The sequence below is a fragment of the Geotrypetes seraphini genome, chromosome 10, assembly GCF_902459505.1.
Source record: "Geotrypetes seraphini chromosome 10, aGeoSer1.1, whole genome shotgun sequence".
NCBI classification, from domain to species: Eukaryota; Metazoa; Chordata; class Amphibia; order Gymnophiona; family Dermophiidae; genus Geotrypetes; species Geotrypetes seraphini.
In genome coordinates, this window is record NC_047093.1 from 31,906,680 (window position 1) to 31,920,868 (window position 14,189).

At 43.0% G+C, this 14,189-nt stretch overlaps 1 protein-coding gene across 3 annotated transcripts in view; it reads right to left on the reverse strand.

Annotated features, from left to right (window-relative positions):
* Positions 1-14,189, reverse strand: part of PRPSAP1 (phosphoribosyl pyrophosphate synthetase associated protein 1) — a 63,658-nt gene that overhangs the window by 20,654 nt on the left and 28,815 nt on the right. For all 3 annotated transcript variants that reach the window (XM_033960530.1, XM_033960531.1, XM_033960533.1), the window contains exons 5-7: positions 9,173-9,345; positions 8,041-8,156; positions 1,886-1,941 (exon numbers count right to left, since the gene is read on the reverse strand). In XM_033960530.1, the coding sequence (XP_033816421.1) occupies positions 1,886-1,941; positions 8,041-8,156; positions 9,173-9,345 (345 nt within the window). The remainder of the gene's footprint in view (positions 1-1,885; positions 1,942-8,040; positions 8,157-9,172; positions 9,346-14,189) is intronic.

The window sequence follows — 14,189 nt, forward strand, 5'->3', positions numbered from 1 at the left end:
TGTTCTTCCTACGCTCTTGCCCCATGCAGAGCTGTGCTGTGCACCCGTGCTGTGAGTTCCTGTGGTCTCACGAGACTATAACGGGAGTTTCCGTTGTAGTCTCACGAGACGGCTCTGCACGAGACCATGAGACTCACAGCACGGCTCTGCATGGGGCAGGAGCGTAGGAAGATCACTCCTACCCACGTCATCGCTAGAACACCAGGTAAGGTCTGGGGGATGTCCGGGGCAGCGTTTCTCAATTAAAAATCAAAGCTAAAAAAAAAATCACGACTAACTGAATTCGTGATTGGGGAAACCGTGAATCGGGAGGGGGGAGCTGTAGATGAAAGGAAGAGGTTTGAATCTGTAGTTTCATTCAGAGGGAGCTATAAGAGGAGAGACCCTCTCTGTGAGCAGTGGCGTAAGTAAAAGGGGGGTGCAGTCCGCCCTGGGTGCTGGCACCCTTCCTCCTCATTCCTACCCCCGCCGCATGCAAGTACCTTTACCTCCCCCCAATCATACCTCTATCTCTTTGCTGCCGCCCTAGCATCAGCATTCCATTCGATGTCACTTCTGGGACCCGTACCCAGAGAGGGAGAGCCAACGCTAGTACGAGCAGCAGGTTGGAGTCGCTGCACACGCCAGGGAAATTAAAAGAAATACAGGAAGTGAAGGGGTGCTTGCAAGCAGCGGGGAGACAGGGTAGGAGTTGGGGGGGAGGGCACCGCCCTGGGTGCCTCTCTTCTTCGCTACACCACTGTCTGTGAGAGATCAAGAATTTGGAATAGGTTTGGCTGGATGGGGGTGGGGATGTTGGGGGGCAGGCATTGCACATCAGTGTTACTATGTAAGGGATTATGAACACTATTTACTAAAAGTGATGGGGGAAATGAAGTTATATTTCAGACGATCCTATGTTAACAGTATAGTTCAATATTTAATAATAGATTTTAAATTTTAAAAATGGACATTTTGAGCAGCATGGATAACTCTGCACAAACCAACTCCAACAGATATCCATTGAAATAGTTTCATGCATGGTTTTATCTTTGTGGTGAATCGTTCTGTGTCATTTTGAAAGTGGCATTATGTTCATGTTTATTAAAATCTTTATATACCGCCTATATAGTCCAAAAGGATCAAAGCGGTTCACATCACAACTCAATCAAATTCATGAAAAGAACTCCATTAAAAAAGGAAAAGAAAAAGAATATTAACATCTCTAGTACATATCATATTACAGCTAAAATTAATTAATTACTCCAAAAAAACCAAAACAAAACTATATATATATATAAAGTATAAAATTATATAAATACAAATTAATTCAAACTGATGCAAGTTATGTCCCTTTCGGTGAGTTGCCACATTAACCCATTGTTTCAATTTTAGATCAGCTAATAAAGATAAGAAAGATTTCGTTCTACACGCACTTACCATATCAATCTGCATATTAAAATCTTCTACAATTATCAGCCTGGAATACTGCACCGTTAAATCTGCTATAGTCTGATATATTTATTATTCCATGCTTTCACTGGTAATCCCGAAGGGCAGTAAAACACTGCCAAATAAATTGGACACTTCCTCCCAACCTGAACCAATAATAAATTCTTTATATAGGAAAGACACTGATTTCAGTTCAAACAACTGTAAAGAGGATTTATAGCCATCGGCTATCCCTCTCCCTCTCTTATATGATCTCGAACGAGAAAGAAGTTCAAAATCTGAAGGAAGTGCCCGATATAAATAAGCTTCTTCCTCAGTTCATATCCACGTCTCTATAAAACATACAATCTCCATTATGCGAATAATGAAATAAAACTATGCACACATCTTCACTTTAGAGAGCATGGCTTCAAAAAGATTAGACAAAATCAGAACTAGTGTAGCTTCAATTTACCTTTTAGCAGCGTCAGGGGACTTGGCAACGATAACTGCATTTCTATAATCAGGAATCTGAATTCAAATGGGGTCGGGTGGGGAGGAAACACAACAGAAGACTATTAAAACACGCTGAACAACAGTATGAACAGAGTTTAGTTTAGTTTAGTTTGAGAACTTAGGGCCTCTCATCAAGCTGAATAGCACGCATCGGCATCATAAATGCACCAAAGTCCATAGGGAATTAATGGGCTCCGGTGTACTTGCTACCACAGCTTGATAAAAAAGGCAGTTAGTATCCTGTTTCACATCATTTGTTAGAGGAAAAATAAAGTAGCTTACAATTATAATTATAAAAAAGGAGAGAGAAAAGTTACCGTATTTTTTGCTCCATAAGACTCACCTGACCATAAGATGCACCCTAGATTTAGAGGAGGAAAACAAGAAAAAAACATTCTGAACCAAATTCTCCCTGCCAGGCTCTGCATCCTGTCCCCTCCCTACCAGGCTCTGTACCCTGTCCCCTCCTCTGATGGTCTAGTGGTAGGCCAGGGCAGGGCACAGAGCAGGCAGGCCTAGTGGCAGGTAGGCAGGCCCCACTCCCCCCTAGTATCTTAAATCATCCCCCCATACCCCCTTGTGCCCCCAGTACCTTAAATCATCCCCCCACTTACTCCCCAGTACCTTTTTTAATCATCCCCCCCCTCCGTACCCTTAATCATACCCCCTCAGTACTTTTTAAAATTCCTCCCTCCTTAGACGGCTCTCATCTTTCCCAGACAGCGGCGCACAGGTCAGAAGCACAGAGATCAGGAGCAATTCCTCCTTGCTCCTGCCTGGACCCGCGTCGATCTCCGAATGACTGCAGTCAGTTCTTGTGAGTCTCGCGAGAGCTGAATGCAGCTATTCGGAGATTGGCGCAGGCCCAGGCAGGAGCGCGGAGGGCTTGCTCCTGATCTCTGCGCTTCTGGCCGGGAAATTCACTAGACCACCAGCTATGACTGCAGCAAGGGGGCGGGAGGGAGGGATTAAAGTTTGCAGCAGTAGCGATCTTTTTTAAAAAAAATATGTGGCAGAGGGGGGGTTAAAAATATACAGCGGCAGCGGGCTTAAATTTGTATCTTCGCTTCATAAGACGCACTTACATATCCACCCCATTTTTGGGCGTGGAAAAAGTGCATCTTATAGTGCGAAAAATACAGTAGTTTTCTAAGTAAAAGAAACAAAAGAGGAGAGGGAAAAAATACACTAATTAATTTGTGCACCTTTGGCCAACGTCTCATACTTCCCCCAAAAGGTTCAGAAAATAAGTAGAATTTCAAGGCAGCCTTATAGTGTTAAAGTTGCAGGACCAAACTAAGAAATGGCCGTGCCTTCTTTTTTTTTTTTTTTGTTTGAAATATTTTTATTAAACAGAAAGATTATTGAACCGACAAAGGAAAGAAAGCAATACACTGGCAACATATGGAGACACAATAACAAGGCGAAACCCGTACACGCTATAGAGAGGGGGGCCAAAGCCCACACTAACCCCCTCAGTCACCAGTCCCCAGGGTCACAGGAACAACAAACCCAGCGTAGTGGGTAAAAAAAAAAAAAAAAAAAAAGAGATAGATCATTCAATAAGTTCCACTTTTTAACATAAGAAAAGAGTGGCTCCCCAGGGAGCCCAGCCATACAACAATCCACACTCACACTATCCCCCACTCATACCACCCCCCCAAAACCCCTCCCCCACCTCCCCCCCAACTGAGTGATCTAGAGTCAAAAGAAAAGAATCATAAGGAGCTGACCTCCAACAATGTCACCTCCCAAAGAGACCGGTATAGTTGGTGGGAAGGGGAAGGGGATACCCCCCTCCCCGGGCTCTGTAAAGTTCCCAGCGAGCCACTTCTGCAAGGGACCACTTAGCCACTTCTGCAAGGGACCACTTGGCCGTGTCTTCTACTATTCAAGATGGTATAACGAATGCAGTGGAAGAGAACTGATTTAAATACCGGGTATGAGTAAGAAGAGGGAATGAAGAGATCTTCTGAATAGGCAGGAACACTTTTGAAAAAGGCTTGATGTATTTTCAAATAAAATCTTGTAGAGAATTATCAATGAAGAATCGGGAGCCTGAGAAGCTTCTTTAACCTTTTGTCTTTCACCTCTGTCAGAAATTCATCTACCTCACAACAGTCTCTTCTGCTATATAGGGCCAAAACTCTGGAATAATCTCACATCAGGAACCTTTCCACTTTGTCAGAATTCAAGAAATCACTCGAAACACATTTGTTTTACGCAGTCTTTTGCTTGTTAATTCTTTCATGTAATTTGTACTTCCCAGTTGATCAGGCACCAATGTTATTTATGGTTGTTTTTTTTAAGCATACTGTTGCTTTTAAATGTAAACTACTGTTTTAACCTTTTCATATTAGGAATTAAACTGCTGTGATGCCATTTTGGCCATTCTGCAGTATATCAAATTTTAATAAAGATAAGACAAGACATGCAGGGCTCGTACAATCAAACCTGTTTGTATTTTTTTAGAACATGGACATCTGGAATTCATTGCCGGAGAATGTGATGAAATCAGTTAGATTAGCAGGGTTTTAAAATAGGTTTGGATAATTCCTAAAAAAGAAGTCCATAGATTATTATTGAGATGGCTTGGGGAAAACCACTGCTTATTCCTGGGATAAGCAGTATAAAATCTGTTTTATTACTTGGGATCTAGCTAGGTACTTGGGACCTGGGCTGGCCACTATTGGAAACAGGATACTGGGCTTGATGGACCTTCAGTCTGTCCTAGTATGGCAGTTCTTATGTGTGCTATACAAGTTGTAATTTGTGAATAGTGGACTGGTTTAAGGAGTTGCAAGTAGCCAATATGGTTTAAAATAAAGGCAAGTATTTTCAGATGCTCTAAAGAGACAAAAGGTTTCACTGAACGCAAATAGCCAGAAAAGAAGAATTGATTGTGAAAGAAATTTGGGAGTCAAAAGGAGGAGAGAATCAAAGTTATGACCTGGAATTGGAAAGAGGTCTAGGGATGTTAATAATCTGTAGTTGCATATCTGGAAGAGGTGTCAAGAAATCCACATGGCGCTGGATTTTGCAGGAGCCAAGAGCCATGAGACAGGAAAGGAGCCTACATGTGCCAGTAAAGACAATCAACCATAGATCAAAATTTTAACAGACTACATACACTGAGCAGCTCCTTCTTAAACATATTTAGCCAAATGTACCTTGCATGTTATGGCATTATGTTACTTATTGGTATTTAGCTCCTGGTGAATTACATTCAGGTACAGTAGGAATTCCCATGTCTCCAGAGGGGCACGGTCTAAGTTTGAATCTGAGGCAATAGAGGGTGAAAACCGCCACTGTACACTGAGCAAATTTTAAGAAAGCAAATGAGAATGTTATATAATGCCTTTGCATCGCTCCACGGTACAACTGCACCTCAAATAGAAACATAGAAAAAAGCGGCAGAAAAGGGCTATAGCCCACCAAGTCTGCCCATTCCAAGTATCCCCCCCCCCTGAATTCACTCCCTTAAAGATCCCATTTGAGTATCCCATTTCCTCTTAAAATCCGTCACGCTGCTGGCTTCAATCACCTGTAGTGGGAGTCTGTTCCAATGATCCACCACTCTTTCGGTGAAGAAGTACTTCCTGGAGTCGCCATGAAACTTCCCTCCCCTGATTTTCAACGGATGCCCTCTGGTGGTCGAGGGTCCCATGAGCCAGAAGATATCATCTTCTGACTCGATATTGTAAGCGATTCTGATCACCGTATCTCAAAAAATATATAGCAGAATTAGAAAAGGTATGTAGAAAGGCCAAGGAAACGATAAAGGGGATAGGATGACTTTCCTGAGGAAAGGCTAAAGTGTCTAGGGCTGTTCAGCTTGGAGAAGATATGACAGAGGTCTATAGAACACTGAGTGGAATGGGCAGATGTGCGTCGTTTGTTTATTCTTTCCAAAAGTACAAAGACTAGGGGGCATGCAATGAAGCTTCTAAATAGTAAATTTTAACCCTTTCAGGACCAAGGGACATATTTGTCCCATAACTTTAAAATCCTATAAATTTTGATTGGGATAGTCTACAGTTCTAAATTTGATATGTACGGATTCCATATGATACTGCCTTTATGTAAACAAACTGGTTCCGACATTCATTCATTAGCGTCGTTGCCAGATTGACGAGAAGATTCACTTGCCACACTGTCCATAAGCCAGAAGTGTGATTTTTTTAAAAAAAAATAATGATATTTCACAAAAAAAATCAATTTTTTGGCATCTGCAAGCCCTTTTTACCATAAAAATGTCGTCAAAACCACAAAAATTGGCCTACGATCCTTATGGTCCTGAAAGGGTTAAACAAGCCAGAGAAAATATTTCTTCTCTCAACAGGTAATTAAACTCTGGAAATGGTTGCCAGAGAATGTGGTGAAAGCAGTTACTTAGCAGGATCTAAAAAAAATGGATAATTTCCTAAAAGAAAATTCCATGACCCATTATTAAGACAGACTTGAGAAAATCCACTGCTTTATTTCTAGGACAAGCAGCATAAAATTTGTTTTACTCTTTTGGAATCTTGCCAGATACTTGTGATCTGGGTTGGCCATTGTTGGAAACAGGATATTGGGCTTAATGGACCTTTCAGCAGGGCTGTGGAGTCGGTAGATAAATGTTTTGACTCCGACTCCTCAGTTTTTTGTACTTCAGATGCCGACTCCGACTCCAGGTACCCGAAATTTCCTCTGACTCCGACTCCTCGACTCCGACTCCACAGCACTGGTTAATTTTCAGATCGTTAAAATGGAATGTCAAGTTGAGAGAAATGAGCATTTTCGACACCACCTTCTTTTTGCTTTTAATCAAGGTTCTAAGGCCGCAGAAGCTGCTCGCAACATTTGTGCTGTGTATATAGTGGGTGCTATAGCTGAAAGAATCGCTCGTGATTGGTATGCCAAGTTCAAAAATGGAGTCGGTAGATAAATGTTCCGACTCCGACTCCTCAGTTTTTTGTACTTCTGACTCCGACTCCAGGCACCCGAAATTTCCTCCAACTCTGACTCCTCGACTCCGACTCCACAGCCCTGCCTTTTAGTGTGTTCCAGTATGGCAACTCTTATGTTCTTACAAGGAGCATCAGTAGAATTTAACTCTGGCTTCTGGGGTTCTCAGCCAAAACCAGGAAAAAGTACAGTTTGAAAAGGGAGGAGGGGGCTGTGTTATCAACTTCCATAAGGAACTTGATTTTCAAAACAACTACAAATCTAATTGATGTGCCAATAATGCAAGCAACTTTCATTTTTACCCCTTCTCAATCAGTGTAAAGTTACAGGAGTGTTTGAAAATCTATTTTTTGTGTGGTTAGAATTGCACACACTAAAAAAAACACCAAAGGAACAACCCAAAGACTGCTGTCAAGTGGACCCACTACTGAACAAAAAATGAACAGAGACTTGTATATGCTGAAGCACAATCGATACTGCCTCTGGTGCTGGATTTCTCATTGCTCTGATGTACCCCAAAAATGTTTGTTCCTAAAGATTCACCTAAAAATTCACCATACCCTCCTTTGATCATTAAGGGCTCCTTTTACGAAGGTGCGCTAATGTTTTTATCGCACATACCAGATTAGCGCGCGCTAGCTGAAAATCTACTGCCTTCTTAAAAGGAGGCGTAGCGGATAGCGTGCACGCGCGCTATTCCACGTGTTAAGCCCCTAGTGCACCTTCGTAAAAGGAGCCCTAAGTATTCCAAATGTTAAAATTATTTTTTCATTTATACATACAAGGGCCACAACTTAAACCATGCGTCATGCCACCATTTCTTGCAGCTCCATCGTGACTCAGGCACTTCAGCACTTTTACAATGGCAGAAAAATACACAATATCAAAACCTGTAAAATTTAGATATGGCTTGGGGAACAACTTGGGCAGAAATAGCAGGTGATGCAGCTTCTTTAAAAATGAGATGCTCCTTCTACTGGTTACCACCACAGAAGAGGAACTGGAGGCCACCATAGCCCTAAGATTTTATAGTTGGATCAAATACAGGATTTTTTTTTCTAAGGCTGTTGTATGAAGTGAGGGGAGATGTGAGCCAGAAAAAGCTCTGGTCCTATGAAGAAAAATAAAAATCAACACACACACAAAATACTTCAGTATGCTCACTTCTTCCTGAATATATTGCAGCAGGAAAGGTGAAGCCCTCAGGTTATCCACAGGGAAACTGAAGAACCCTTGAATTTCTTTCTGGTGCAGATCCATAGTGATAATGTGGGTCAAACCTTAAAAAAAAAGATGCTTATATAAATATTTTTAATATTGGAACATACATACAGATTTTAAAATAAATCTCAGGATCCCGACTCTCTCAGGAAATGCACTGCGAGTGTCTCCATGGTTGTGTCTTTAGAGAAGATGTGGACCCCTCTTCACGCACACCTCCTTATTTTAAATTTTCAAATGAACCAGGATTATGCATAAATCTCAAACAGTATGGTTAATGATTTGTAAAATTTACACATTCTTCTAAGATTTTAAATTCTCCTTTCCTTTCTTTTCCATGCTTTCCACTGTGCCTCAGGGCTTGTTATCAAGTATGTTTTTCCTCCTCTTCTGTCTGTAATGCTGCTAATAAAGATAGACCTGGTCCTAGTATCGAGCAAAAGGATAGCCTAGTTGTTACGTCTTCATTCAAGTGGACAATAATTTCCTACAATTCTTTGCATTCTGCCGTTCAGCCATTTCTTCGTGCAATTCCCAGCCTTCTACTTAAAAAAGCATGCAAAGCTCTTACTGAAATCCAAATAGACACTTCGATCTACCACTTATCACCTAGAACACAACCAAGTTTGTCCCATTGGACGTCATCGTGTTTGGTGTCCTATTATCTATTTCTCTCAAGATGCCACAATTGTTCTAAAAAGGTAGAATTCCCATAGTATTGCCCACTGCTGAAGACTAATTGAACCACAGCCATCATCCTCATCGTTCCTACTTTTAGGTAGCAGGCCTACATCTCTTCTACCCTCCCATGCTAGAGTTGACATGTAGCTCGGTCTGACGTTGCTTAGATCTCTACAAGTCAACCGAACAGAAAACTATGCCCGTACTCAGACCATGACCATCATTCATCTTGTTTAATCAGTTATTTAAATTTCATGTTTTATGGTGTATTTTGATGCAAGTAATCTTTCTGGATTAGTAGGTAATAAGTAATTTAAATATATTGCAGGCCATGATGCTATAGGCTGGACACCTTCCCAGACTGGTGGTGCAAGGTTCATACCCTCATGTTTACCTGCTTTTGCCAGCATGGAAGCCAGTAATTTACATACGATGGAGCCTCTCTTCCTCATCTTGCTTTGCTTGCTGTAGGGGAAGTAAGGGATCACCCCTATAATATTCTTTGCACAGGATGTTTTCAGAGCATAAGCCATGATCAGAAGTTCCATTACTGCTGTGTTCACATCCCTACAGAATACAGGACACAGGTAAGTAGTCAAAAAAAAGTTGCCATGCTTTTTTCCTCATATAATGCAAGATTATTAATTTAGCTCATGCTTTTTCATTGGTTGCTCAAGATGCGTTATATTCAAGTACAGTACCAAAAGGAGCAGAGAAGACCAGTGGCTTAGTAAGGGTAGGAGGCGTCCTGAGTGGTGGCGCCCCCCCCTGCCCTCCTCTACACCCCCTCCCCACTGATCCTTTCTGTTCCCCATTCCACACTAGTGCTCTCCCTCCCCCCCCGTACCTCTTAAGCTTCGCCAGCACGAGTGGCTTCTGAAAGCACGCTCCTCGTGCCAGCATTGGATTCCCTCTGACATCACTTCTTGGCCCCGTGACCCAGAAGTGATTCAGAGGGGAACCAGGCTGGCGTGAGCAACAGGCAGAAGTTGCTCTTGCTAGCAAAGATAATATGGAGGGACGGGGGGAGGGTGGCAAGGTGCATCAGGAGTTCCAGCGCCCCCACCGACTTGGCACCAGGGGCGATCCTCACCCCCCACGCCACTGGAGAAGACTATACCTTCCAGGTATTGCACCATTACCAAAAGGCTTATAATCTAAGTTTGTAGCTGAGGCAATGGAAGGTGAAGGGATTTGTAAATATCACAAGGAGCAACAGCAGACCTTGAACCCTGGTTTCTAGCCTACTTCTCCATGAGATCATGGGATCAAATCCTGCACTGCGCCTTGTGACCCTGGGCAAGTCACTCAATCCTCCACTGCCACAGGTGATTGTGAGCCCACCGGGAAAGACAGGGAAAATGCCCGAATGCCTGATTATATACCGCTTATCAAGGTTATCTAAGCGCTTTACAAACACCTAAAATCAATCAATCAATCATCGGGTTACTCCTCCCCTCAATTGCATCATCATTTTATCCTGCCGTGCGTCATCGATTATCCCTGTGCTGCTTCACACATCAGAAAGAAGGGAAAAGTGGCTAATGAGCAATCAGAAAAGTTTCAATGTTATAACTGAGTAAAATGGGGTAGTAACCATGTTAGTCCACTTTTAAAAAGGTAATACACTTCTCCCTCGGTACTCGTGAGGGATAGGGGCAGAGCCGGACCGCGAATTGAGAAAAACCGCGAATATCTTTTCGTCCGGCTCTGACCCACCTCCACTTCCCTCCCGCCTTCCCCCCAGCATCCCGGCCTTACCTGGTGGTCTAGCAGGTTTTCGGGGCAGGATCGATCTTCCTACGCCCCGTGCAGATCGCCAATAGGAAATGACTGCCGTGAGTTCTCATAGTCTCTCGAGACTATGATGGGAGCTCATGGTAGCCATTTCCTATTGGTGATCTACATGGGGCAGGAGCGTAGGAAGATCGCTCCTGCCCCGAAAGTCTGCTAGACCACCAGGTAAGGCAGGGATGTTGGGAGGAAGGCTGGAGAGAGGTGGGAACGTGGTAAACTATGCTCCCCCCCCAAAATTGTGAATATGTGAAACCATGAGTATGGAAACCACGAATGGGGAGGGGGAAGTGTATAGTTTTTAGTTTATGTATTTATTGTCCGCTTTTTGCAAAGCGGATCACAAAATTACATACACAATCTGTATGAGAAACATCCGTACAAAATCAGACAAACACATACATCTTATCTCCATCACAAAAACCATTCTTCCACTATTAGCATAAAATGATTTTTCAGCTCCCTTACTTCATTTGTTAAAACAGTATTTATGTTGTAACTCTTTTAAAAAAGTCTTCACTTCTCCTTGTTGCCTTATATTAATCGGGTATATCCCAAAACCAAAAGGGGATTTTTACTAGAAAAGTAAATATCGCAAGGGCACCAATGATGACCTCAACCACAAATAGTCCCCACAGATCTAATAACCTCACAATATGTGTTGAAAAGGTTTTTTTGAGTAAGCTTAATAGGCTTATTGGATGATCATTCACAAAGAAATCCTGTTTTGTGTTGAGGCCGAGATTCACTTGTATTAAGATAAGTGGTTTAAACTATAAAACGTCCTTTGCATTGAAAAAGTTTAAAACTGATATATTTGACACATTTGATCTAGCATACGCTTATATGCTGCAATTAGAAATTACATGCACCACTGGTGAAATTTTGGTTTACCACATGGTTGCTTTGTGAATGATCATCCTATGAGCATATTGTTGTTGTTGTTATGTGCCACTGACTCGTGCTTGAGTCCTAGCGACGATGAATTGCAGATCTAAAATGAAATCGGTTTTGTGCTAGTCCGGAAAGTTCCTCTAGCGTCATCCCCATGGTTGCTTTCAACGTGTCCAGCCATCTGATTGCAAGTCATCCCCTTCGCCTGGTTCCTTCGATCTTCCCAAACATGATGTATTTCTCCAGTGATTTCTCTCTTGTGATGGTGTGACCAAAATAAGACAGTCGTAACTTCATCATTTGGGCTTCGAGGGACATAACTGGTTTGATCTCTTCCAGAATTGATTTGTTAGTTCTTCTGGTGATCCACAGCATGCCTAAAATCCTTCTCCAGCACCAAACCTCAAATGAGTCAATCTTATTTCTGTCTTGTTTCCTTAGGGGCAAATTCTGTAAAGGACGTCCATCGAATTAGACATCCAAATAAAGTGGATAATAAGCCCAATTAACGACTTTATCAAGCAATAATTGGGCTGTGCACGATTCACAAAATAGACGACCACAATTACGGTGACGGCCATCAGAAAAAGCTGCGCCTAATGGTATAGGTGTGGGAGTAAGCAAGGGCAAAGTGGAAAAGTCCAATTGAGATGGTGCACAAAAACAGTGTCTTTCAACTCATCTGATAAATCCAATGGTCTTTATTAATCCAAAACAAAATCGTACATCCAAAGCAACTCAATGACTCGACATGATCACGTTTCGGCCATCCGGCCTGCAACAGGAGTCTTAGAAGTCTTTGGGTAGCAAGTAGTCTTTAAATGGCAAATGGTCAAAAGTGAAACAATCATACCATTGCTCCAAGTCTGTAAATGCTGCAAAACCATTTGCCATTTAAAGACTACTTGCTATCCAAAGACTTCTAAGACTCCTGTTGCAGGCCGGATGGCCGAAACGTGATCATGTCGAGTCATTGAGTTGCTTTGGATGTACGATTTTGTTTTGGATTAATAAAGACCATTGGATTTATCAGATGAGTTGAAAGACACTGTTTTTGTGCACCATCTCGATTGGACTTTTCCACTTTGCCCTTGCTTTTTTGATTTCTGTGGAATTGGTTCCCCTGTTTTATTGTATAGGTGTGGGAGTGACATGGACGTAGCTTCGAAATTGACGTCCATTTAGACTTGCATGCCACTCAGTGTTCCAACATGTCTACTTAACACCTAAAATGTAGGCGTTACAAAAGCAGGTCTACTTTTGAGCGTGAGTTGGGCGCTAGGTAACGCTTATGTAATGCATTAATAAACATCTTTTGACCTTAATATCAAACTAAAGTCCTCTATACCTCCTAAAATAGAAGCCCCGTTCATCTATACGCAGACGCCTCAAGCACGCCTAAGTGATGCCCAAGTTGCGTCCACCTAACTCAAGCCTATCTAGCACACAACTCATGCTCAAAAGTAGACTTGCTTTTGCACGGAGTCCTCTTTCCATCAAAAAAATAATAATAATTTATTTTTATATACCACCTAATCAGCAGTTCATAACAGTTTACACAATTAGGTACACAGTATGCAATATATATATATCTACTATAATAAAACGCTAAGCGCGCATGCGCACTCTTACCGGCGTGTTCCCTGATCCCAAGGTCTGTGGCCGGCAGGAGTGCGCATGCATGCTTAGTTTTGCCAGTGGCCGCTAGACAAATTGGAAACCGCTGGCCTCCCTGCTCTCCATCTCGAGCTGATCTCCATCCAAGAAAAACAGCACTACTAGCCAAAGTTTATTTTTAAGTTAAAAGCCGCTGCGGCGGCTCCTCTCATGACCTGCGCGGCGCGACACAGGCAGCGATCGTGAGAGGAGCTACCATGGCACCTTTAAACTTAAAAATAAACTTTGGCCAGTTGGTTTGTGAAATACATTCGCCTTATCTTCGAATTATCCGTGCCTTGGGTTTCTTCCCCCTCTTCGAGTCTTCCTGTCACTCATAATCTAGGGTCTGTGTTCCTAGCCTGCAAAACTGGCAATTTGTGGAAGACGCCTGGTAATGCCTCGATAAAGCAACAACCTAAAATGCACGTTTTTAAAAAAAACCAAAAACGACTTAGTTGTTTTGCGAAGTTTATTTTTTAATTCAAAGCCGCCGCCGCGGCTCCTCTCTCAATCCCTGCCTGCATCAGAAGCCTTCTCCAACGCAGGTGCGGCTTGAGAGAGGAGCCGTGGCAGCGACTTTGAACTAAAAAATAAACTTTGTCAGCAAAAAACTTCCGTGAAAGGTGCAAGCGCAGAGCGTGCTTCACCCCGACGTACGACCTCGCTGGCTGTGGACGGTGCCTTTGCTGCTGCGCTTTCCGGTACGCCTCCAAGCCATGGCTCCTCCCCCCTGTCCCCACCCCTCTCCTTCATGGCTGCGGAAGAGAATGGAGTGTGGGGCTTGGTGGAAGGTGTCTGGGTTGCAGGATGGCAAAGCTGCGGAGCTGGCAACAGGTACATGTGCATGCGTTTCTTCCCTCTCCTGGCCAAGACCCTGTAGATTAATGGCAGGCCTAATTATAGGGGAAGACTTTTGCACTTAAGTTGCGGAGGGAAACGCTGCTGCACATGGAGGGGGAAGGAATGCTGGTGCATAGGGAAGTGGGGTGGAGGGAGGGAAATGCTGCTGCACAGGGAAATGGAGGGGGAGGGGATGCTGCTGTGGCTGCTGCACAGGGAAGTGG